The sequence below is a fragment of the Amblyraja radiata genome, chromosome 18, assembly GCF_010909765.2.
Source record: "Amblyraja radiata isolate CabotCenter1 chromosome 18, sAmbRad1.1.pri, whole genome shotgun sequence".
Classification (NCBI taxonomy): Eukaryota; Metazoa; Chordata; class Chondrichthyes; order Rajiformes; family Rajidae; genus Amblyraja; species Amblyraja radiata.
In genome coordinates, this window is record NC_045973.1 from 22511826 (window position 1) to 22537824 (window position 25999).

The following is a 25999-nucleotide window of genomic DNA, read 5'->3' on the forward strand; positions in this document are numbered from 1 at the left end:
CAAATCAAAATAGGACGTACATGATAAATGGTAGGGAATTGAAGAATACAGTTGAACAGAGGGATCTGGGAATAACCGTGCATAGTTCCTTGAAGGTGGAATCACATATAGATAGGGTGGTAAAGAAAGCTTTTGGTATGCTAGCCTTTATAAATCAGAGCATTGAGTATAGAAGCTGGGATGTAATGTTAAAATTGTACAAGGCATTGGTGAGACAAAATCTGGAGTATGGTGTACAATTTTGGTCGCCCAATTATAGGAAGGATGTCAACAAAATAGAGAGAGTACAGAGGAGATTTACTAGAATGTTGCCTGGGTTTCAACAACTAAGTTACAGAGATAGGTTGAGTAAGTTAGGTCTTTATTCTCTGGAGCGCAGAAGGTTAAGGGGGGACTTGATAGAGGTCTTTAAAATGATGAGAGGGATAGACAGAGTTGATGTGATCAAGCTTTTCCCTTTGAGAATAGGGAAGATTCAAACAAGAGGACATGACTTCAGAATTAAGGGACAGAAGTTTAGGGGTAACATGAGGGGGAACTTCTTTACTCAGAGAGTGGTAGCGGTGTGGAATGAGCCTCCAGTGGAAGTGGTGGCGGCAGGTTCGTTGGTATCATTTAAGAATAAATTGGATAGGCATATGGATGAGAAGGGAATGGAGGGTTATGGTATGACTGCAGGCAGGTGGGACTAAGGGAAAAAAAATTGTTCGGCGCGGACTTGTAGGGCCGAGATGGCCTGTTTCCGTGCTGTAATTGTTATATGGTTATATGGTTATATGGTTATTTGGGAGTGAGAAAGTTGGCAACCCTATTGGCAGCATCTATGGAGAAGGAAATAAAGTTAACATTTTGATAACTTTTCATAAGAACTGGGAAAGATAGAAATAAACATGTTTTTAAATTGCAGAGATGTGGGACGTTGCACAGACATTCCCTTTATTATTCCTATCCTCCCCCTTGCTGCTTAAGACATAACTGGTTTTGAGCTTTTCCTAGATTTGATAAAAGGTGTCAGCCTGAAACATTAACACTGGTTAGTTAGCACACTCTAAATATATCAACAATGACTGGCATAAAGCTGAGGGGGCAGATATTGCGTATTCAGCTCCGAGGCTTGGTAAGTTACTGAATACCCCTACACTCAATGTTGAATCCAGGGGCGGAGGGAGATCAGACATCTGGGTAAAAGACTTTCAGTGCATTCTGTATTTTGTGGTGCTAAAGACACATGACATGTTCAGTGTACCATTTTGATATTATGTGAAGAAATGCCAGCTAGTTGTCGGTTTGATACGCCCAGAGGAGAATCATCAAGCATTTTCCTAGAATTATTCCATAATTAAACGATGGAATGACTTTTAACCAAAAAAGTCAATGTAATTATTATAAGTTCCAGACAAAAAGGGTTTCTCAATCAACGTATTAAATTAATAGATAGCTGGGCCAGTCATAGTTCTTGAGAGAACTATAGAGAATTCCAAACTAATAAGTTTTTGTCTTTCTCATTTGGATAAAGTATATCTAAAATGGCAAGAGATGTAGTGGCCTCACTTCCCAATGTTACACTTTCACATCAATTCAGAAATGTAGTGTACTTTATTGCATAATTTAGCTATGATTCACACTATAAGGAGTGACTGAATAACATTTCAATGTTCAATCACATTTTATATACAATGCTTCCTTCTGAGCCTTCCGAACCTTCTGAATTTGTAGTCGGTGCTTTTGTACTAACGTGCTGTTAGTGCCTTCTTAAAACTGTCTAGTGAAGGTGATTTGACTATATTGGTGTCTAGTTTATTCCATTCCCTTAAGGTTCTTACAAAGAATGAGTTATTATGATTATCTGTCCTGGTGAATGGGGTTTCTATTTGCATTTCATTTCTCTTTCTTGTTCTCATTTCTGTTGAGTATGTTATGTATCTATCTGCAGTTATGCCCACAATCCCCTTTTGAATCTTGTACAACATGGCTAGTCTGTTCCTTGCCCTTCTTGTTTCCAGCGTTTCCCACTCCAGGTCGGACAGCATCTGGGTGACACTACTACCTCTATTGTAGTTCCCGATGCAAAAGCCTGCTGCTTTCCTCTTTACTATTGATATGACCAGTTTTGTCATATCTTATGTAAACGGCTTATCTTCTCAGCCATTTACAGAAATGCACGAGATTATGTGTGTGAGATTACAATTTCTTGTCAAATTACTGTAGAGCCTCAGTTTTGGTTAGTAAAGATAATCAAGTTAACGAGATTCAGTGTGTTGAACTCAAGAAAGTATCTGAAGTTACAAAATCTCTCCATCGCCTGCTTTATGGTAATTGCCATAATTTCCATCTTTTTACTGTCAATTCAATTCCACATGCAAAGTCATGAAGGTGTTAGATTATATAAATAGAATGGGCACAAAAGTTAATTATTTGCACCTTTGATTCTTATAGTTCTTTTTGGTTCTTTATGTTCTTTTATTATGAATCCATACCTGGTTAATTTCCCTTGACATTTTGGGTGTTGAAAGCAACCTATAGTTCAATGGACTGTAGAAACCTCGGGTAATGTCTCTCATGCCCTAAGTAGGATACTTGTAGAGAGATAAGGTGAAACATAACAGAAGACCCAAGGAACTGTGACGTTGGTTAACAAAAAAAGACACAATGTGCTGCAGTAACTCAGCAGATCAGGCAGCATCTACAGAGAACACTGGGGAGCGACGTTTCGGGTCAGGGCACTTCTTCAGACTGATTGTAGTGGTGGGGAGGGGGGCAGGGGGGCGGGGAGGGAGGGAGGAGAAAGATGTATGCCTATTTTGTAACAGTCTGAGTAAGATGGAAGATAGGTGGGGGTGGGACAAAGCCAAGCAAGTGATAGATGGAAAAAGGGCACAAAGTGCTGGAACAACCCAGCGGGTCAGGCAGCATCCTGGAGAAAATGGATAGGCAACATTTCGGGTCAGTACCCTTCCTCAGACTGTTACAAAATAGGCATACATATTGGGCATACCTAATGTTACCTATTACAATCATAACTGTTCATTTCTATGAATAAATAATTTATTTTTTAAGACAATGTCATATCTCATTGCTAGGATATTATATTCCTGAATATTATTTTCAAAATAAATCAAATTCACATAGATAACTACTATTAGCTTCTTTTGTTTCCCTATAAAACCCCTTCCATAGATTGTCTATTTACTTGTGAAAAAAATATTTGCAGAATTGTTAAAATCAAAGATCTGTTTAACTGTTAAATCAATTTTCCATTCTGTTAGTTGGGACCTTCGGATATTTAATTTCATAATGCATACTACATAAACGACATTATTCTGATTTTTGTAGACTCTTCGTACAGAATGGGTTTTGATCTGGCCTGGCCAGGTTGTTATTGCAGGCTGCCAAACCTTCTGGACCATGGAGGTAGCAGAAGCATTACAAATTGGAGATCTAAAGAGCAGACTCTTCCCAAAGCTTGCCAGTCAGGTTAGTATGGCAACATCAAGACCTCGCCCTCATCCCAATCTCCCTGCGGCTTGATATTGACTTGTTTTCTTTCCTTCCCAGTTCTGACGAAGGGACATCTAGAAATATTAACTCAATTTTTTCTCAACTCTGGTGTGCTGATCTGCTGAATGTTTCTACCTTTTTCTACTTTATTTTAAATTTCCAGCATCTATACTTTCTTGACTTTCCTTTCCAACTATTTATGTCCAGCCTTACAACTATTCTGAATGACAGTGTCTGGATTCATAGAGGGTGCTCCTCCACATCCATCATCCTACCAAGAATTACCCACAAAGATTCTACTTTCTCTATCCCAGGCATTTTATAGTATTCCATCAGAAAGCCCAAACAACGAGAAAGGGCTGATCCATAACTAGAGAAATCTAGGATGCCTGTTTGTGTGGGTGCAAAAGTCAACTCTATGTTAGTCATCTTAATTGTAATTCTGACATGATGATGTAATTTCTGGGATCAGCCAATGTCAGAGGGAACTAAATATGGCAGTGAGATTTTAATAGAGAAGCTCAGAGATGATAGCACGTGCTAAGTAAGTGACCCCTAGAAAGCGTGGGCTGTAATTAGTATGTTTGTGGACTAATTTTGGTGATGCGTTATAATTAACCTGATCAATGTGTTCAGTGCAGGTAGTGTGTAATATAGAAATAAGGAACTGCAGATGCTGCTCCACCAAAAAAGACACAAAGTGCTGGAGTAGCTCAGTGAGTCAAGTTGCATCTCTGGAGAACACTGATAGGTGATGTTTCGAGTTGGGTCTCTTCTTCAAACTAATTGTAGGGAGAGGGAGCAAGAAAGGAGGGACCTGGAAGGTAATAGGTGGATACTGGTGAGGAGGTTTTTGTTTGGGCCTAGGAGTACATAGGTTAGCCCTCTGCTGTAGACTGACCGTTCTGCATCAGAAAGAGGGAGGGAGGGACCATGTGGGCGGGTGGGGGGGGGGGGGGGGGAGGGATGTTGAAAATCTGACAGGGGCAAGGACGGGGAGGCAACCTGTCAGAGGGGGGCAGAAGGGTGGAAGGAGGCTCAGTGGAGGTACTGTGAGGGGATGCTGGGGGTTTGGAAGGGAGGGGGGTGTAAGGCGTGGTGTAGTGGTGGAGAGCTGGGTGCTACTTCTCCTAACCGTCCCACCACTCCTCACACCCACCTTCCCTCTGAGCCCCTACATTGAGCCTCTTACATTTGAAAGGTTGGGATCAAGGATTAAGAAGTGCTGTTCAAGAAGTTAGGATGGATAATTAGCAAGCACTTTGTAAATCATGCTCACTACGTCCATCGAGCATGGGTGATGAATGGAGTGACAATTTAAACTCTTGAATTAAGCACCATTAAAACAAGTTTATTTGATCTGTGTGGTGTGGGGCCGATGTGTTGTTGGACCATCTAACAATAAATAATGATGAATTATTTTCTTTTTAATCACTTTCTAATATCCTTTTATTTTGAATAAAAGCTGAGTGATTTGGTGACACTTGTGCGAGGGAAATTGACAAGAATGCAAAGAACAATACTATCAGCATTGATTGTGATTGAAGTCCATGCCAAGGATGTTGTGGCTAACCTGCTGGAGGAACATGTTCAAAGTGAGAATGACTTTGAGTGGATCAGCCAGCTCAGGTAACAGCCTGCTTTATCAGTGGAAAGGACTGGATGATATGCAAGAGAAAACAGTATTGTAACAATGTAAAGATTATCCATCTACTTTCCCAATTAAGAGTCATATAATGATAGAACCCTTTTGTAATGATGTTCCTGATGTCGGGGGAGTCCAGAACCGGGAACCACAGTTTAAGAATAAGGGGTAGCCATTTAGAACAGAGATGAGGAAAAACTTTTTACCCAGAGAGTTGTGAATCTGTGGAATTCTCTGCCTCAGAAGACAGTGGAGGCAAATTCTCTAGATGCTTTCAAGAGAGAGTTAGGTAGAGCTCTTAAAGTTAGCAGATTCAGGGGATATGGTGAGGCGGCAGGAACGGGGTACTGAATGTGGATGATCAGCCACGATCACAGTGAATGGCGGTGCTGGCTCGAACGTGTGCGGACGCGACGCCAACAGACAAGAAGCCGAAGCAAAGAAGCCAAAGAACCGGATAGAAACGAGCCCGAAACGCCAATGAACCGAAAGAGTCCGAAGACGATACGCCTACTAACCATATAACAATTACAGCACGGAAACAGGCCATCTCGGCCCTTCTAGTCCGTGCCGAACACTTATTCTCACTTAATCCCATCTACCTGCACTCAGACCATAACCCTCCATTCCTTTCCCGTCCATATACCTATCCAATTTATTTTTAAATGATAAAATCGAACCTGCCTCCACCACTTCCACTGGAAGCTCATTCCACACAGCTACCACTCTCTGAGTAAAGAAGTTCCCCCTCGTGTTACCCCTAAACCTTTGTCCCATCATTCTCAAATCATGTCCCCTTGTTTGAATCTTCCCTACTCTCAATGGAAAAAGCTTATCCACGTCAACTCTGTCTATCCCTCTCATAATTTGGTGACAATGGTGAGTAAGGTGGGCCAAAATTGTAGCACTATGGCACAGCGTTTTTGCGCAAATATAGGTACAAGCTACAAACCGGCAAACATAGAAACAAATACAAACAAGATGAGAGGTTTTGTAATAGATAGAAGAGACAGACGGACAGACAGACAGACAGACAGACAGACAGACAGACAGACAGACAGACAGACAGACAGACAGACAGACAGACAGACAGACAGATAGATAGATAGATAATCTTGTACCATCGTAACCATTGTGCAGAAGGGGTACACCAGTTACCTCTTAAACAATATTAAGAAGTAGCACATTGTCAAAGAGAACAATAATATTGTAGGTATTAATATTAAGTGCATTTCCATCTGCTTCTGCAGAAGAATTGATATGACCAAGATGCTATGAACTCTGTTGCTATTCTCCTCACTGTTTACCACATTTCTGAATTTTATTTCATTTTTAATCCTTGAAATTATGCCCATCATACCCAACTTAATAATAGCTCTGGAAGGAGCCACTGCCTCCCCTCGTCCGCTCAGCCCCGCACCTTCCAGTTGGCTGGCGGACGAGGGGAGGCAGTGGCGAGGAAATCCCAACTGCCTCCCCTTTGGCGGCGGCAATTGGCGGTGGACAGGGACGGCCAAGCCAAGGCAGCGGGGCGATTGTGCCGTTCCTGTCCGATGAGCGCTGACCTCTCTCTCTCTACCTCTCTCTCTCTCCCTCTCCCTCTCCCTCTCCCTCTCCCTCTCCCTCTCCCCCACCCCCTCCCCCTCCCCCTCCCCCTCCCCCTAACGGATTGCTATCAAATGTGTTTTAATTCCCAATATTATTATTTGTTTTAATCCATAAAGATGGATTAATTAAATCGTGAACTCGTGAAACATTAAAACCACAGTGTTAGATTGTCACTGCTACCGTTGATACGTTATTACAGAATTCATTTTAACGGCAAATCAATGCCCTTAATATGGAGTATCAGTACTGTAGTTATTTAATGAGCAACATTCACAACTATATGTTAGATTTATCCAGGTTTTACTTCTACAGTCAGTCATATACATCACAAATTTGGTCAGTAGATATTTCAGTTGAAATTCTAACGTTAATTCTGAAGTGGGAATGATGGAAACAGCATTTATCAATATTTTTTTTAAATCTGGTGCGTGCAAACTGGGTATCTTCATTGCTGTTCACAGCACATACATCTAATCTGAATGTCCGGTAATGTGGCGTTTTGACACTTTTAAACATATTACCAAAAGAACATTTACTGCAGTTATGTCCTTTGGCCATCTCTTGTCAGTTAGTGTAATGTTTAACCTGTCAGATGGGTATAGTCGGTTTTAACAGCTATTATAGTAAAATGCCTTTAGAAATTTCCTTGCAACCTGTATATTTTGTTGTGGATAAATTATGTGGGAAACGAGAGTGTTTCTGTACCAATAGCAATAATGACCCATGCTATGGCCATGTCATGATAATTTTCGGTCCTTCACAGAAAACATGCTTGCATCAATCTGTAGTGTGCATGGTTAAGCATATATGTTACCATGGTCCAGGATTTATTGAAACAGGTTGATTATACGCTGAATAATCTAACCACATTTTTGTTTGGAAGTGGAAAGAAATAATAGAAATTGCATTAATTGCAATGTGTAAAAAGAGTTGAGATACTGGATTATAATTGACCATAATTCCGACTGGTAACTACGCACTTCGTCCAAGCACATTAATGCACGCGTCATGCAAGCCGTCTTAAATGATCACCTAAACTGTCATTTGGCAACCTAAAAAGCTGCCTAGGTTGCCCGGCTGGCAACAGGGAAAGAAAGTTAAGTGAGAACCCTGAATGCTAGTTATTGATTACACGCTAATAGGCCAATATCACAAACATTTGTCTCTCAATCCTCTGGGCGCCTGTACCTCCTCTCTAATGCATCATGCTAATGCATCAATTCCACCAAATTAGTTCTAATAATCCTCTATAGTTTCAACTAATCTTCCTGCATTATATTCTGCAATTTCCAGAACTTGTTCCCAAAGGCAAAGGTGTGGAGATCTTCCCTTTGGTACCTATTTATGTGTGCTTAGTGTAACAAACAATGTTAAAACATTCCAAATCTGTGTATTTCTTGCAATGTGAGGCTCTCAGTTAAATGTTTCTCCACCTAACGCTAAATACGGACACCTGATTTTATTAGAATGACTTTGGATAATTCAGTAGAATACATTCTCCCATTGGGGATTGTGTGATTTTGTTTGTTGAGAAGCAGCAATTCACAGTCTATGTATGAAAGAAAAGTAGATGAATATCCATTCAGCCTTTTTCTCAATCTGAGCAATTAATGAAGCTGGTTTAATAAGTGAATGGATTCTGCAATGTGTGGCATTGTGACGGGTGTTAAAGCATGAAAAATTATCTTTCAGATACTATTGGGCAAGGGATGATCTTCGTGTATGTGCAGTGAATGCTGAGTTTCTCTATGGCTATGAATACTTAGGAAACACTGGTCGTCTGGTCATCACCCCACTCACAGACAGGTAAAATGGTGTAGTACAAAGGAACTGCAGATGCTGGTTCATACCAAAGATAGACACAAAATGCTGGAATAACTCTGCGGGTAAGGCAGCATCTCTGGATAAAATGGAAAGGCAACATTTTGCATTGGGACCTTTCCTCAGACAGATAAAATGGTAAAATTGCGTTCCTGTTAATTTTATAACATAGCATTCTGGTAAAAAAATCTATCATTACTGCTCAAACAAGTCACCATTGAAACAATAATTTTCATCATCAATTAACTTTGGTTGTTTTTCCAAATCAGAAATAATTCTGTCTCAGATTATTATCTCTAAGATTTTCCGCACTGCTAATATTAAACTGACTGGCTTGCCTGATACTTTCCTTACATTTGAAGAGTGATGTATGATTTGCACCTCTTCAACCTCTCCCATAATGAAGAAGCAATAGAAGACTGCAGCCTGAGCCACTTGTCAATTCTAAGTTCAGCAACCTATGATGCATTTGGATTAGATGACTTTGAAACACTATACATTTTTAAGATATCTCCTTTGTAACTTGAAAATATCCAGTATTGTGTATCCTGCTTATCCCTTATCTCAACCACCTCCTCATTTGCCGTATGCTCTCCATTTCATTAGAATGATAAAACATTCTCATCCTGTCATATCCATATATTTTGTTTTCACGTAATTGTATTAAAATAGCATTAAAATATCATTACTGCTCAATTTGGTTCCATAACATGTGAGATAATGACCAGTTATTACAATCAACTTTATAGTGTGTGTCATCAGTGATGAAGCAAATCATTCACTTTACCTCTGAAGAGATTGCTTGGAAAACATACAAACTCAAGTGTAGAAAGTTAAATTCACTGGATGAATTTAAAGGAGAGTTAGATAGAGCTCTATGGTGCTAGCGGAGTCAAGGGATACGGGGAGAACGCAGGCATGGGTTACTGATTGTGGATGATCAACCATGCTCACAATGAATGGCGGTGCTGGCTCGAAGGGCCAAATGACCGTTTCCTGTACCCGTTTTCTATGTTTTCTATGGCACAGGATGAATTATACTTGGTTGTCAACTCTTGCAGGGGCGGAAAACCCGGGTGGGGGGGGGGGGGGGGGGGCAGAGGGGACACGTCCCCCCCATGTTTTGAGAGGTGGGGGACATCCCCCTCAAGTTTTTGTGATCCCGATTTTAAAATCTCTGCTTTCCGCGAGGCAGTGGGGGTGGGACTGATGATCGAGGGCGCGATGATTGGAGGAGGGAGGAGTGGGGGGGGGGGGGGGTGGGACTGAGGATAGAGCGCGGCGATTGGAGGAGGGAGACGTGGCACAGACCTGCGCCTCATCCGCAGGCAGGATCGATCCCGGCCAGGTCTCCGGCGCTGTCCCGAGTGCCCCCCCTCCCCCACGGGTGGCCAGAGAGGTCGGGAGTCAGACGCGAGCTGTACCCCCAGGCCCACATCCAGCGCAGAGAAACAGCGCTAAACCCAGCTGAACTCTGCCTGTCCTGCCAGGTGAACCTGCCTGGACTTGCGGGAAATATGGCCAGCGTGGAGAAGCAGCGCTGGTATCCCGTCAGTCCAGACAGGGCTGTAGTTAACCCGGTGAGACAGGCAGAGTTGAGCTGCATTTAGCGCTGGATTGAGCCTCCGAAGCCTCGCGAGTGTGTGTGTGAGTGTGCGCATGCGCGCGCAGCCGCCAAAAAAATTGTGTCCCCCGGTCCCCTCCATGTTTTGATAGTGAGTTCCGCTCTTGAACTCTTGCAACAAGGAATCCTGAAGCCTTGTTCATCATTGTTGTTCACTTCAATCAATCTAATTGTAATCCCCACGTACCATCAGCACGTCTCCTAGCCATGAGGGATGTTAATACCCTTGATCACTGCTATACTACCTATTGTTCGATCCATTGCCCTCACCTTCGTCAGTCTGATCATCTGTCAGTGCTGCTATCAGGCTACAGAGTTGGAAATGCAAGGCACCAATGAAAAAAGTATACAGCAGTGGTCAGCAGAGGTAGAGGGTCTACTTCAGAACTGTCTTGAGTCAGAGGACTACAACAAGTTCAAGTTCACACCAGTCTGAATGAATGTACCTCAATTGTCACCAGTTTTATCAAGAAATATGTTGATAACTGTCTATTGACAATGCCAATTTGGGTTTATCTTAACGAGAAACCGAGTCTTTGAACTTGGCAAAGTTCCATCGTGTCATACAGGAAAATTAAATGTCTCCTATTTCCTTCTTTCATAAAGAAGAATTAATTTTTGAGTAATTCAATTATCACTTGACTATTGTTCTCTAAATTATTTTAAAATTCATTTTATTGAATATCAGCATTTTTAATTCTTTCTACATGTTTTCAGATGCTACCTCACATTAACCGGTGCTCTCCATCTGAAGTTTGGTGGAGCACCAGCTGGGCCTGCCGGCACAGGGAAAACAGAAACTACCAAAGATTTGGGTAAAGCTCTTGCGATTCAGACAGTGGTTTTCAACTGCTCTGACCAACTTGACTTCTTAGCAATGGGCAAATTCTTTAAAGGTTTGGCCAGGTAAGGAATAAGATGTGCTATGGTATTCCCAATACTCCACATAGTGAATAGCTAAATATATTTAAATATAATTTCCTTAGAATATAAAGCATGCATATGCTGCAAAGAAATTCATTAGCAAAGTTTGAGGAGGTAAGAGGTATGGATGTATTTATTGATCATTCATCGAAGTTTACAATCATGGACAGGGACGGGGTAGAATTTATCAAATATGTTCAAGTTTCTGACTAATAACTTCTCTCTGGGGTTTTTCAGCTCTGGAGCCTGGGCATGTTTTGATGAATTTAATCGAATTGATATTGAAGTTTTATCTGTGGTGGCACAACAGATCACAACCATTCAGAAAGCGCAGCAACAACGGGTGAGCTTGAATCTACTCCCTGACGCTTTTGTTATTTTCTGACAACATCTTCATTTTCGGACTGGTGTAAGTGAAGAATCAAGCTCAATTATACCCCTCAAGCAAATTAGAATTAGGATAGTTCATTGAATCATAGTGAGCAAATGCTACTAAAATCAACTTATAAATAGTATCTAGCCCACCCAGTGTTAATCCATAATTATGTTAAGTACAATTTGTGACAGAATAAGGATTATATATTGCTTTGTTCTATATATTAAGTTATTAAAACTAAATAGAGCCGATATTTATGAATATGAGAGAATATATATATAAATAAACTGAAACCTATTAGGTGTATACAAATGGAAAGAATCAGACTTGCAGAAATGAATTGTTATTCTAAGAAATACAACAAATTGGGAAGCAATCTTATTTTTTGAAACTCATCTGGATTTTGTGGACAGAAACAAAATATCAATTCCTACATCAGTTGTTGTCAGGCATTGGTCATAGAGGAAGTCGGATAACAAGCAACAATGAATAAAGGACCTGTCCCACTTGGCTGTCATTCGCGCGCCATTTACACGACCTGCTACCGTGTGTGTAGCGTGTGGGTAGTGCATGGGTAGCGCGGGACGGGCGCATGGAGTGGTGTGGAGGAGTGTGGAGTGGCGTGGAGGAGTGTGGACTTCGTCCTGAACTAAATCTTCTCGCGCCTCCGGCCTGTCGCGTAACTGACGGCCAAAGTGGGACAGGCCCAAGACCCTGGCGCGGCGCAACGTCTCACCTCAAACAGCAGCAGAAGCAGGCAAACGATCGCCGACCTCAGCCTGGGGCTCACGGCCATTGCGGATCCGGATCCGCCCCCACTCCTAACCTTGAAAATCAGAGAAAAAACTGACAAAGGTAAATTCAGAAAAGGTTGCAAAACAAATTTTCAAAAATTAATAAGGTTTGATCCTGACGTCGGGTACAATCTGTGTGGAGTTACAGGACATAAGTGTGAGAAAATTATAGGCCAGTTCGTCTAACTTCTATGGATGGTAAAATTTTAGATTTCATTATTAAGGATGAGGTTTCAGGGTACTTGGAAAAACATGATAAAATAGGCTAAAATCAGCATGGTTTTGTTAAGTGGATTTCTTGCCTGATAAATCTGTTGGAGTTTTTTTGAGGGGATAACTAACAGGAGAGTCAGTTGGCTACTTGGATTTTCAAAAGGTCTTTGATAAGGTTCCGCACGCGGGTCTGTTAAACAAGATAGCAGCACATGGCAAGATACTCAGAGGCAAGATACTAGCATGGATAGAGGATTGGCTAACTGACAGAAAGCAAAGGATTGGGAATAAGGGGGCCTTTTCTGATTGGCTGTCAGTGACTAGTGGTGTTCTGTAAAGGTTGTTGTTGGGTGCACTACTTTTCACGTTATATGTTAACAATCTGGATGATGGAATTGATGGTTTTGTGGCCATGTTTGCGGACGATACGAAGATAGGTGGAGAGTGTTGATGAAGCGATGAAGCTGCAGAAGGACATGGATGGGTTGGGAGAGTGCATAAAGAAGTGGCAAATGGAATACAGAATAGCAAATTGTACGTCATGCACTCTGGTAGAAGGAATAAAGGCATAGAAGGAATAAAGGCATCTTCTGAATGGTGAGAGGATTAAGAAATCGGAGGTACAAAGGGACTTTGGAGTGCTGGTACAGGATTCTCAAAGGTTAATTTGCAGGTTGAGGTAAGGAAGGAAAATGCAATGCCAGCATTCATTTCAAGTGGGCAAGAATATAAAACAGAGATATAATGCCGAGGCTATAAGGTGCTGGTAAGGCCAGATTTGGAATATTGTGAGCAGTTTTCGGCCCCATATTTGAGGAAAGATGTGCTGGCGGATCTACCGGATAATGATAATCTACGGATAATGTGGAAAGGATGTTTCCAGTAATGGAAGAATCTAAAAAAACAGGGCACAGCCTCAGAATAAAAGGACGTACTTTCAAGATGGAGATTAGGGGAATTTGTTTTAGCCAGAGTGTGGTGAATATGTGGAATTCATTGCCACAGATTGTTGTGGAGGCTAATACATTGGGAATTTTAAGACAGAGATTGAGAGGGTCTTGATTAGGAAGGGTGTCAAAGGTTACAGGGAAAAAGCAGGAGAATGGGGTTGAGAGAGAAATATAGGTCAGCATGATTGAATGGCGTAGTAGACTCAATCGGTTGAATGGCCTAAATTCTGCTCTTGTATCTTATGGTCTTATAGAGTTCTCCCTGTGACCGTGTGGGGTTTCTCATGGTGCCCCTGTTTACTCCTACATTCTAAAGACTTGCAGGTTTCTAGGTTAAATCTGTAAATTGCGCCTAGTGTGTAGGATGCGAAAGTGGGATAACGTAGAACTAGTGAACAGGTGATGGATGGTGGTAGTCAGGGTCTCATGGAAAAATGAAACAATGGCATAATTTGCAGAAGAATGGTCTTCAGATATATTTTCTGGAAGAATAATGTGGCCACATTGGCAGCTTACAATAAAACAGACCAGGACTCTGCCACGTTAAGGGCAGGCCTTAATCAAAGCTTGTGTCATCCATGAAAACACAATTATTACAGAAAATCACAAAAAAAATTTTAATTAGGTATTGTAAATACCCAGTTGCCTTATGTGTAGGCACGCCTGCTATAATTTACTGAAGTGTGCTAATTGTGCAGAGAACAGGTGAATGGATTTATCAATCCAATTTTAAGTAAGATTCTATTATTCAGCAGCACATTGATGCAGCAGTTAGAGTTGCTGCTTCACAAGCCCCAGAGACCGGAATTCCATCCTGATCTCCAGACCAGTCTGTGTGGAAAAGTCACACATGGGTTTCCTCCCATATCCCAAAGATGAGTAGGTTGGCAGGTTACTGACTACTTAAAATTCCGCTAAAATAGTTTGATGGCAGTAGAATAAAGTGGCGGATAGTTAATGAGGATATGAGAAAAAATATGGGAATGGTAGTGGATTTGTGTACAAGGGTGTTTAATTTTCATGAAGTGCAATGAAAGATTGCATAGTTTTGTTATCTTCGATATCTGCCTCACTGCCCTGATTTTCATCACAGGTTGAACGTTTCATGTTTGAAGGAATTGAAATTCCACTGATACCATCTTGTGCTGTCTTCATTACCATGAATCCTGGCTATGCTGGTCGCACAGAGTTACCTGACAATCTTAAGGTAGGCGATGCTTTAATGCCTGGGCATTCTTCAAATTTAATTTGTGCACCCATACTATTTGAAACAGAATGAAAAGCAGAAATTGTACAGCATGTTGGCAGGAAGAGGTGAATTAAAGTGAGAATACACGGTAAGCAAATTTGTGCCTAGCCCTGTCCCACTGTACGAGTTCATTCAAGAGCTCTCCCGAGTTTAAAAAAAAATCAAACTCGTGGTAAGCACGTAGAATGAACGTAGCGGGTACGTCGGAGCTCGGGGACGTCTCTTAGCGGCTCGTAACACTAACGGCAGGTACTCAGGAAATGCGGTAAGCTCGGGGAGATTCGTGAAGATTTTTCAACATGTTGAAAAATGTCCACGAGAGCCCCAAGTACCTATGAGCGGCCATTACCGTTAATCTCCGAGTTCGAATCAGGGCAAACTCGGGAGAACTCTTGAATGAACTCGTACAGTTATGAAGATTTCTTCAAAATTATGATGGGAATAGAAGCTATATAACTTCGCTGGTGTTATATATTTTTTTAATAATGTATTACTTTTTTTTCTTATTTTGTTGATTTCAGTGATGTCATTAGAGGCATCCGTGCACCTCTGCATTGAACCTTTCATAACATTCAATTTACTTGTTAGCACACATGCACTCATCAATGTGATAAATGTACACTTATATAACATTTTTAATGTAACAAAGTGGCAGCTTTAGTACAGAGGATGTAGGCCTGCATCTGGGTTAGAAGATTGTGGCATCAGCTCATTCAATAACATTCAGAGGATAGGTTAGTTTTGGTCACCCTACTTTAGGAAGGATATTTTTAACTGGAAAGAATGCAGAGAAGATTTACAGAGTTGTTGGCAGTTCTTAAGGGCCTGAAATACAGGGAGAGGTCGAGCAGGCTAGGATATTATTCCTTGAAGCACAGAAGGATGGGGAATGATCTTATAGGGGTGCATAAGATCATAAGGAGAATAGATAGGGTAAATGCACAGAGTCTTTTAACCAGAGTAGGGGAATCAATAACCAGGGGACATTCTGTAGGTTTAAGGTGAGAGGGAAAAGATATAATAGGATCTTGAGAGGCAACATTTTCACACACAGAGTGGTTGATTTATGGTACAAGCTGCCAGAGGAGGTGGTTGTGGCAGGTACGATAACACTTTTTAAAAGGCATTTGGACAGTGTACATAGATAGGAAAGGTTCATGGGATTATGGCCCAATCACGGGAAGGTGGGACTAGTGTAGTTGGGGCATCTTGGTCGGCATGAGCTGGTTGGGCCAAAGAGTCTGTTTCCGTGCTGTAAGACTCTAGGTATTTCAATACAGTTTTGAGGAAGTATTTTATAGTCGGAGGAGCCATCTCTTTGAAGAGACAGAAAAGTGAAGTCTGCCCACCATCCTGCATTATTCAAAGAAGATCAAGGGATTTTATCAAGTCTAGCCAATTTTATCTCTCAGTTAGCATCTGCATAAAACCCATATGATCTGGTCACTTATTGAGTTCTGTGGGATCTTGATGAATGTAAATAAGTTGCAACATACTGTACAATATAGAAAATATAATATTGACTTTTTCTGAACAAACTTTATTTCATCACTTTCCATACCGACTTTCAGCCTCTCTCTGTCTCAGTCCTACATTGGATCCCGTACCCTTGCCAATCTAGTTTGAACCCACTCGTGTAGCACTAGCACCTGCCTGCCTTCCAGTTTGAGGGAAGCCCAACCCTCTTGTACAGGTCACTTCTGACCCAAAATAAATTCTTATGGTCCAAAAATCAGAATCCCTGCCCCCTGCACCAACTCCTCAGCCACACATTTATTTGTCCTAATTTCCTATTCCTACCCTCCCTGGCACATGGTATCAGGAAGAACCTGGAGATTACTTTCCTGGAGATCGTGCTTTTTAATCTTTTGCCTAAATCCCTGTATTCATTTTGCAGGACCTTATCTAGCAATGTTACAAAATTTTGAGATTTAAAAAATCAAGTCTGTAATTTATCCCATCAGATAAAGCATAAAAAGAAGTTTAATTTGACACCTAATTCACTTTCATATCCCATGTATTTAAAAAGTTATGGCCATTTTCATACTCGGAAATTAGCATCTTGTTCCCTATTGATTTTCTATGGACGTAACAAAAAAGCTGTGATCGTGGACAGTCAAAAGCCCATAACTTTCTTAAAAATTAAGAGAACTGAATGAAATTTTCAGTTATCATAGATTGAACCATTCTGAAACAAATATAAAATAATCTTACTTGGATGACCTGAAATTAAAGCATATAATTAGTTAGTTACCCAAGTGTAGCTAATTTCAAACTTCAATTACTAGATCTAAACATCTATCCATTTCTTAATAAATGATTAACATTTTTAAATAGCCTAAGTGTGCAAATAATATTCATAAATAATTCACAATAAAACATGATTTTTAAATCTCATTTACATTAATTTATAGGCCAAATGGAAGGAATTTAGTGTTCAATTGCTGTAAACTAAAGTCCATTTTAAATCAGCTTTCTAGTGGGATCCTGTGAACGCGCTGGTTTAGAACGTTCACATTGCGGTAGATTTGTGCCTCAAATGCCCAGAAAAATACTGTGGGATATAATGGGCCCAAAATGAGCTATTCGCAATATTAAACTTTGTATAAAGGGATCTTAAGAAGCCCTTTTTAATGTAAAAATAAGCTACATACCTTCTGTGGTTTGCTCTATGAGACCCTGATGGCTGTCGGTGGTCGCAGGTTTAGAGATTGATTTTTAAACTACTATAACTATTATCCAAGGCCTTTAAAACTAATAATAGCTTTTGCGACGGGGTCTTTCAGCGATTTTTCGTTAATAATTAACAAGGCTGAACATCTTAGATTTGAACAGCCTAGAGAAAATCGCGTTTTAAACCCGCCCCCCTCTAAACGGCGCCAAAATCGCGCACACCCGCAGCGACAGATTTCAGCGACGCTTCAGGTAGGCTTTGCAACATACCTACCTTATCTCTTTTCCTACCTGTGTCATTTGTGCCAACATGAACATAGTTCTGATTCAGCTATCATTTTTTTTGCAAATGCAGGGGGATAATCCCTTTGTAACCTGCAACAACGGGGTTTCTCATATACTGACCTGATAACCAGTTAATTTGCTGGACTGGTAAGAGATGAATAATAAGTAATGGAAATGTTTTACCTTTATTATGGGCCCTCACTGCCCTACTGCATGCTACCAGTCCTGTCTTCCTGAAAAGGTTAGGAAGAATTATTAATTAAGCACAGTCATATTCCTATCTTAGACACAAGTGTTCATGCATTTAGATTGTCTGTTCATTGATTTGTTGTACATTAATATTTCCTGATGTTTTGTTCAGGCTTTGTTCAGGCCTGTAGCCATGATGGTTCCTGACTATGCCATGATAGCTGAGATTTCTCTGTACTCCTTTGGGTTCAGCAATGCCAAAGTTCTCGCAAAGAAAATCACCACAACTTTCAAACTATCCAGTGAACAACTTAGCTCACAGGTAAATCAACAACTTAAAAATTAAAAATACCATTATTGCAGTTTAACGACTCAGTACATCTTTAGTCTTTCTTTATTGAACCATATCAAATAGTATGTAGACAAAAATGCTGGAGAAACTCAGCGGGTGAGGGCAGCATCTATGGAGCGAAGGAATAGTTGACGTTTCGGGTCGAGACCCTTCTGCAGACTGATGAGTGGATGGGGGCGGGAAGAAGAAAGGAAGAGGTGGAGACAGTGGACTGTGGGAGAGCTGGGGAAGGGGAGTGGAAGGAGGGAGAAAGCAAGGACTGCCTGAAATTGGAGAAGTCACTATTCATACCGCTGCGGTGTAAACTACCCAAGCAGAATTTGAGGTGTTGCTCCTCCAATTTGCGGTGGGACTCACTCTGGCGATGGGGGAGGCCCAGGACAGAAAGGTCAGATTCAGAATGGGAGTTAAAGTGCTGAGCCACCGGGAGATCAGGTTGGTTAATGCGAACTGTGCAGAGGTGTTGGCCGAAGCGATCGCCAAGCCTGCGCTTGGTCTCACCAATGTAGAGCAGTTGACACCTAGAGCAGCAGATGCAATAGATGAGGTTGGAGGAGGTGCAGGTGAACCTCTGCCTCACCTGGAAAGACTGCTTCAGTCCTTGAATGGAGTCAAGGGGGGAGGTAAAGCGACAAGTGTAGCATTTCCTGCAGTTGCAAGGGGGTGGTTTGGGTGGGAAGGAACAAATTGGCCAGGGAGTTACGGAGGGAACGGTCTCTCCATATCAAATAGTATGTTGGGTTATCTGAAGAAATAGTCTTTCTTGTTTTCTGAACAAATATGACATGAAATTCTTGTAACCTTTCATTTACATTTGAGCCCATCATAATAAAGGTGGTTCTTGCTTCTTCCTCCTAATTAAACAATGTTTTGAACAATGTATTTTGCTACATATATTCATCCACTGCATTTAAAACAAAAATAACAATACTAGAGAAACCTGTACTCATCACTGTGTATTATTTTGGCTTGTGGCCATTGCAGATTTCCCTGGTCATAGCAATCTTTGTCCTGAAACCATGATAAATATTGATTTGTCTAATTTATTACACAAGGTCAGCAAAATGAGCGTGGTCATCTTTAATGCATTTTATTTGCTCATGTTTTCCTCTCATGACATTAAGCTCCTGAGACAGAAGAGGGAATTAATCTTTTTCCCTTTTGCATTCTCCCATTTATGAGTTTTCCTTCACAGTTTATTGATAAAATTCTAATATTTGAAATAAAAATTTAAAAAGGTGCTGGAAAGACTCATCATGTCAAGAAGCTGCTATTGTTAGAAATAGTTCATGTTTCAGGTCAGTAACATTTCAACAGAATAGGCTATGTTAATTTTGAGCTTCTTATTGAAGATGTCTGGCGGCTAAATATTTCCAGCGTTTTCAGCAACTATTGTTTTGTATTTTTGTACCTTTAATGTTTCAGAGATTGTAGGTAAAATGATTTAATGGAATGTCAAAATGACCTTGTATCTTCTCACTAGTTACATATTTCTTCCATCTTGACAACCTGAATACAAACCCATATGGTTTATAAAATATAATTTGATTATTAATTAATGTCTCTACTTCAGGATCACTATGACTTTGGAATGAGAGCTGTAAAAACGGTGATATCTGCAGCAGGGAACCTGAAGAGAGAAAATCCTTATATGGATGAGGTAAAGAGCTAATGGAATAGAGTTTTGATCCTAAAACGAGATAGTACTTCATCAGTCCCAATGCTGAAAATATATTATAGATTGAAATGCTGACTAAACTGAATTTCAAATGAAATAACAGATCCAGTCCTGCAATTAGATTGTTTGACAGCCAGTATGTTATTCATGGAATAATCCATAATGTTTTTATATTTATGAAGAAAAACAACCGTGTTGCATTTAGAATAACACATTGCCAATGTATTATACAGTACATAAAATAATTTACAATAATCAAGCATATTATACACATAAATTACAGATAGTGATTGCAAAAAGATTTCATAAAGATATACTAAAGATATTATGAAAAAAATGTATGGTAAACATTATACCTTACAATCGTGCATGACTTAATCGTCACAGTCTGTAAATAGTCATGTGTATATATATTTTTTAAAGCAATGTATTATTAACACATAGCCAGATTTCTTAATTCGAATTAAATGTTCAAGAAGTAAATTACACAAGAGTAAATGGTATCCAGAATCAATTTCATTTTGAGTAATAGATTATGAGAATATATTGAACTAGTTAGGAATATATTGAAGTTGGCTATTCTATCCAAATGCTGTCTTATATTTGATGCATGGCCCCTGCAGACCCTCAGATGATTAGATGTGAGCCCTAATCTTAGATGTATGAGGTAGGACTTGAAATTGGCTCTTGTCATTTTGAACAGAATTATTTGAAAAAAGAAGAAGGTGCTGAGAAAAAAAAATTCTACTTATTAATTATTGCTAAATTAGGGTTCCAGCTAATCCAGATCTTGTCGCAAGTTATTGCTTTAATTAATGTTGAGAAAATTATTGGGTTTCTCCATAATAAGTGTTTTCATTGGGAACATTGTCACTGTGGAGAAAGATGTTGAGCTAATATGTATGAAAACAATACTACACTAATTGGTTGTGGCTTCACAAGCTAATTCGCAGAATGGAGTGCTATTTTTCTTTCCTGCAGTATTATTGCTTTTTCCCTTTGGAATTTTATACATTGCTGTGTCTTATCAACTCGACAGACACACCTTGATATTTGCAGGCAAGCATGCAGGGAGAAAACAGGACACATTTAACAGCCAGGGACCCAAAGCAGGGGAAATCTGAATATATTATGAGAACCTCATTTTAATTATTTTCACTACTTCCCAATGAGTAGTTAGCCAGATTCAGAGGTTTTTGTGGCTGATGCATAGAAGGTTTTGAACAAGAGGCCCTCAGATGAAAACAGGAGAGGAGAGATTGCATTGTGATTGGATCATATTGTAGGTGGCAGAGATTTGATATTTCAATCATTGGGAGGCTTGGATCATGACAATGCTTGTTCTGACCCACAAACCCTGTTTGGAGTGCATTTAAAGGCAGTTCTTAATTCCCTTTGGTTACTCGGTTTCCTGAGCTCTGTGAAACCTAGTGCATGGCTGTCGGATACATCTATATAATTAAAAGTCTCATCTTGACCACTTCCTGTCTGCGCTGTATATTGATTTTGGAAAAAACGCTATCATATATTGCTATGATTTTTGGCCATTGTACTCACAGTCCTCCTCCACTGAGCAGGCCCCGAGGACTTTTCCCATTGATGAAAAATAAAAAGGTTATGAGTGTTTAAAACAACCTTGAGATCCTCTCGCCTGTCAATCACCGCGATGAAGATAATGTCCCTTCCGGGGCGGGGGGTGGGTGGGGCGTTACCTTCATCGCGGTGATTGACAGGCAAGAGGATCTCAAGGTTGTTTTAAAACGATAAAACCCCGGATGCATGAACATGACTCAGTCACTCTGCAAGATCGCGGGGATAGGCCACTACTCTCATTCTAGGCTGTGAATCAACTTAACTGTGAGTCTGCAATGTTCTTGTAATAAATGATTTGTTAGCCCTTAATGAAAATGAAATGAGTTGTTTGGCCTGCCCTGTGCTTGAAACTGCAATGGAAATGAAATGAAAATGTAATGAGCTGTTTGGCCTGCGCTGTGCTTTAAACTGCAATGGCAATGGAAATGAAGTGAAAATGCAATGAGCTGGTTGGCTAGGCCTGCCCTGTGCTTGAAACTGCAATGGCAATGGAAGTGAAGTGAAAATGTAATGAACTGTTTGGCTTGGCCTGCCCTGTGCTTGAAACTGCAATGGCAATGGAAATGAAGTGAAATTGCAATCAGCTGTTTGGCTTGGCCTGCCCTGTGCTTGAAACTGCAATGGCAATGAAAATGAAATGAAAATGCACTCAGCTGTTCGGCCTGCCCTTTGCTTGAAATTGCAATGGCAATGGAAGTGAAATGAAGATGCAATTAGCTGTTCGGCCTGCCCTGTGCTTGAAACTGCAATGGCAATGGAAGTGAAATGAAAATGCAATGAGCTGTTCGGCCTGCCCTGTGCATGAAACTGCAATGGCAATGGAAGTGAAATGAAAATGCAATTAGCTAGTCAGCCTGCCCTGTGCTTGAAACGGCAATGGCAATGAAAGTTAAATGAAAATGCAATGAGCTGTTCGGTCTGCCCCGTCCTTGAAACTGCAATGGCAATGGAAATTAAGTGAAATTGCAATCAGCTGTTTGGCTTGGTCTGCCCTGTGCTTGAAACTGCAATGACAATGGAAATGAAGTGAAAATGCAATTAGCTAGTCGGTCTGCCCCGCCTTGAAACTGCAATGGCAATGGAAGTGAAATGAAAATGCAATGAGCTGTTCAGCCTGCCCTGTGCTTGAAACTGCAATGGCAATGGAAGTGAAATGAAAATGCAATTAGCTAGTCGGCCTGCCCTGTGCTTGAAACGGCAATGGCAATGGAAGTTAAATGAAAATGCAATGAGCTGTTCGGTCTGCCCCGTCCTTGAAACTGCAATGGCAATGGAAATTAAGTGAAATTGCAATCAGCTGTTTGGCTTGGTCTGCCCTGTGCTTGAAACTGCAATGACAATGGAAATGAAGTGAAATTGCAACAGCTGTTTGGCTTGGTCTGCCCTGTGCTTCAAACTGCAATGGCAATGGAACTGAGATGAATATGCAATCAGCTGTTCAGCCTGCCCTGTGCTTGAAACTGCAATGGCAATGGAAGTGAAATGAAAATGCAATCGCTGTTTGGCTTGGCCTGCCCTGTGCTTGAAACTGCAATGGTAATGGAAGTGAAATGAAAATGCAATGAGGTGTTCGGCCTGCCCTGTGCTTCAAACTGCAATGGCAATGGAAGTGAGATGAAAATGCAATCAGCTGTTCAGCATGCCCTGTGCTTGAAACTGCAATGGCAATGGAAGTGAAATGAAAATGCAATCAGCTGTTTGGCTTGGCCTGCCCTGTGCTTGAAACTGCAATGGCAATGGAAATGAAATGAAAATGCATTCAGCTGTTCGGCCTGCCCTGTGCTTGAAACTGCAATGGCAATGGAAGTGAAATGAAAATGCAATGAGCTGTTCGGCCTGCCCTGTGCTTGAAACTGCAATGGCAATGGAAGTGAAATGAAAATGCAATGAGCTGTTCGGTCTGCTCCGTGCTTGAAACTGCAATGGAAATGAAGTGAAATTGCAATCAGCTGTTTGGCTTGGTCTGCCCTGTGCTTGAAACTGCAATGGCAATGGAAGTGAAGTGAAAATGCAATCAGCTGTTTGGCTTGGCCTGCCCTGTGCTTGAAACTGCAATGGAAATAGAAGTAAAGTGAAAATGCAATCAGCTGTTTGGCTTGGCCTGCCCTGTGCTTGAAACTGCAATGGCAATGGAAATGAAATGAAAATGCATTCAGCTGTTCGGCCTGCCCTGTGCTTGAAACTGCAATGGCAATGGAAGTGAAATGAAAATGCAATGAGCTGTTCGGCCTGCCCTGTGCTTGAAACTGCAATGGCAATGGAAGTGAAATGAAAATGCAATGAGCTGTTCGGTCTGCTCCGTGCTTGAAACTGCAATGGAAATGAAGTGAAATTGCAATCAGCTGTTTGGCTTGGTCTGCCCTGTGCTTGAAACTGCAATGGCAATGGAAGTGAAATGAAAATGCAATGAGCTGTTCGGTCTGCTCCGTGCTTGAAACTGCAATGGAAATGAAGTGAAATTGCAATCAGCTGTTTGGCTTGGTCTGCCCTGTGCTTGAAACTGCAATGGCAATGGAAGTGAAGTGAAAATGCAATCAGCTGTTTGGCTTGGCCTGCCCTGTGCTTGAAACTGCAATGGAAATAGAAGTAAAGTGAAAATGCAATCAGCTGTTTGGCTTGGCCTGCCCTGTGCTTGAAACTGCAATGGCAATGGAAATGAAATGAAAATGCATTCAGCTGTTCGGCCTGCCCTGTGCTTGAAACTGCAATGGCAATGGAAGTGAAATGAAAATGCAATGAGCTGTTCGGCCTGCCCTGTGCTTGAAACTGCAATGGCAATGGAAGTGAAATGAAAATGCAATGAGCTGTTCGGTCTGCTCCGTGCTTGAAACTGCAATGGAAATGAAGTGAAATTGCAATCAGCTGTTTGGCTTGGTCTGCCCTGTGCTTGAAACTGCAATGGCAATGGAAGTGAAGTGAAAATGCAATCAGCTGTTTGGCTTGGCCTGCCCTGTGCTTGAAACTGCAATGGAAATAGAAGTAAAGTGAAAATGCAATCAGCTGTTTGGCTTGGCCTGCCCTGTGCTTGAAACTGCAATGGCAATGGAAATGAAATGAAAATGCAATGAGCTGTTCGGCCTGCCCTGTGCTTGAAACTGCAATGGCAATGGAAGTGAAATGAAAATGCAATGAGCTATTCAGCCTGCCCTGTGCTTGAAACGGCAATGGCAAAGGAATTGAAATGAAAATGCAATGAGCTGGTTGGCTAGGCCTGCCCTGTGCTTGAAACTGCAATGGCAATGGAAGTGAAGTGAAAATGCAATCAGCTGTTTGGCTTGGCCTGCCCTGTGCTTGAAACGGCAATGGCAATGAAAGTTAAATGAAAATGCAATGAGCTGTTCGGTCTGCCCCGTCCTTGAAACTGCAATGGCAATGGAAATTAAGTGAAATTGCAATCAGCTGTTTGGCTTGGTCTGCCCTGTGCTTGAAACTGCAATGACAATGGAAATGAAGTGAAAATGCAATTAGCTAGTCGGTCTGCCCCGCCTTGAAACTGCAATGGCAATGGAAGTGAAATGAAAATGCAATGAGCTGTTCGGCCTGCCCTGTGCTTGAAACTGCAATGGCAATGGAAGTGAAATGAAAATGCAATTAGCTAGTCGGCCTGCCCTGTGCTTGAAACGGCAATGGCAATGGAAGTTAAATGAAAATGCAATGAGCTGTTCGGTCTGCCCCGTCCTTGAAACAGCAATGGCAATGGAAATTAAGTGAAATTGCAATCAGCTGTTTGGCTTGGTCTGCCCTGTGCTTGAAACTGCAATGACAATGGAAATGAAGTGAAATTGCAAACAGCTGTTTGGCTTGGTCTGCCCTGTGCTTCAAACTGCAATGGCAATGGAACTGAGATGAAAATGCAATCGCTGTTTGGCTTGGCCTGCCCTGTGCTTGAAACTGCAATGGTAATGGAAGTGAAATGAAAATGCAATGAGCTGTTCGGCCTGCCCTGTGCTTCAAACTGCAATGGCAATGGAAGTGAGATGAAAATGCAATCAGCTGTTTGGCTTGGCCTGCCCTGTGCTTGAAACTGCAATGGCAATGGAAATGAAATGAAAATGCATTCAGCTGTTCGGCCTGCCCTGTGCTTGAAACTGCAATGGCAATGGAAGTGAAATGAAAATGCAATGAGCTGTTCGGCCTGCCCTGTGCTTGAAACTGCAATGGCAATGGAAGTGAAATGAAAATGCAATGAGCTGTTCGGTCTGCTCCGTGCTTGAAACTGCAATGGAAATGAAGTGAAATTGCAATCAGCTGTTTGGCTTGGTCTGCCCTGTGCTTGAAACTGCAATGGCAATGGAAGTGAAGTGAAAATGCAATCAGCTGTTTGGCTTGGCCTGCCCTGTGCTTGAAACTGCAATGGAAATAGAAGTAAAGTGAAAATGCAATCAGCTGTTTGACTTGGCCTGCCCTGTGCTTGAAACTGCAATGGCAATGGAAGTGAAATGAAAATGCAATGAGCTGTTCGGCCTGCCCTGTGCTTGAAACTGCAATGGCAATGGAAGTGAAATGAAAATGCAATGAGCTATTCAG

At 41.2% G+C, this 25999-nt stretch overlaps 1 protein-coding gene across 1 annotated transcript in view; it reads left to right on the forward strand.

The window, feature by feature from the left end:
• Window positions 1–25999, forward strand: part of dnah1 (dynein axonemal heavy chain 1) — a 223664-nt gene that overhangs the window by 67697 nt on the left and 129968 nt on the right. Inside the window, exons 26-33 of the mRNA XM_033036813.1 lie at window positions 3334–3474; window positions 4964–5127; window positions 8444–8557; window positions 10914–11102; window positions 11358–11463; window positions 14547–14660; window positions 18022–18171; window positions 19775–19861. Of these exons, the coding sequence (XP_032892704.1) occupies window positions 3334–3474; window positions 4964–5127; window positions 8444–8557; window positions 10914–11102; window positions 11358–11463; window positions 14547–14660; window positions 18022–18171; window positions 19775–19861 (1065 nt within the window). The remainder of the gene's footprint in view (window positions 1–3333; window positions 3475–4963; window positions 5128–8443; window positions 8558–10913; window positions 11103–11357; window positions 11464–14546; window positions 14661–18021; window positions 18172–19774; window positions 19862–25999) is intronic.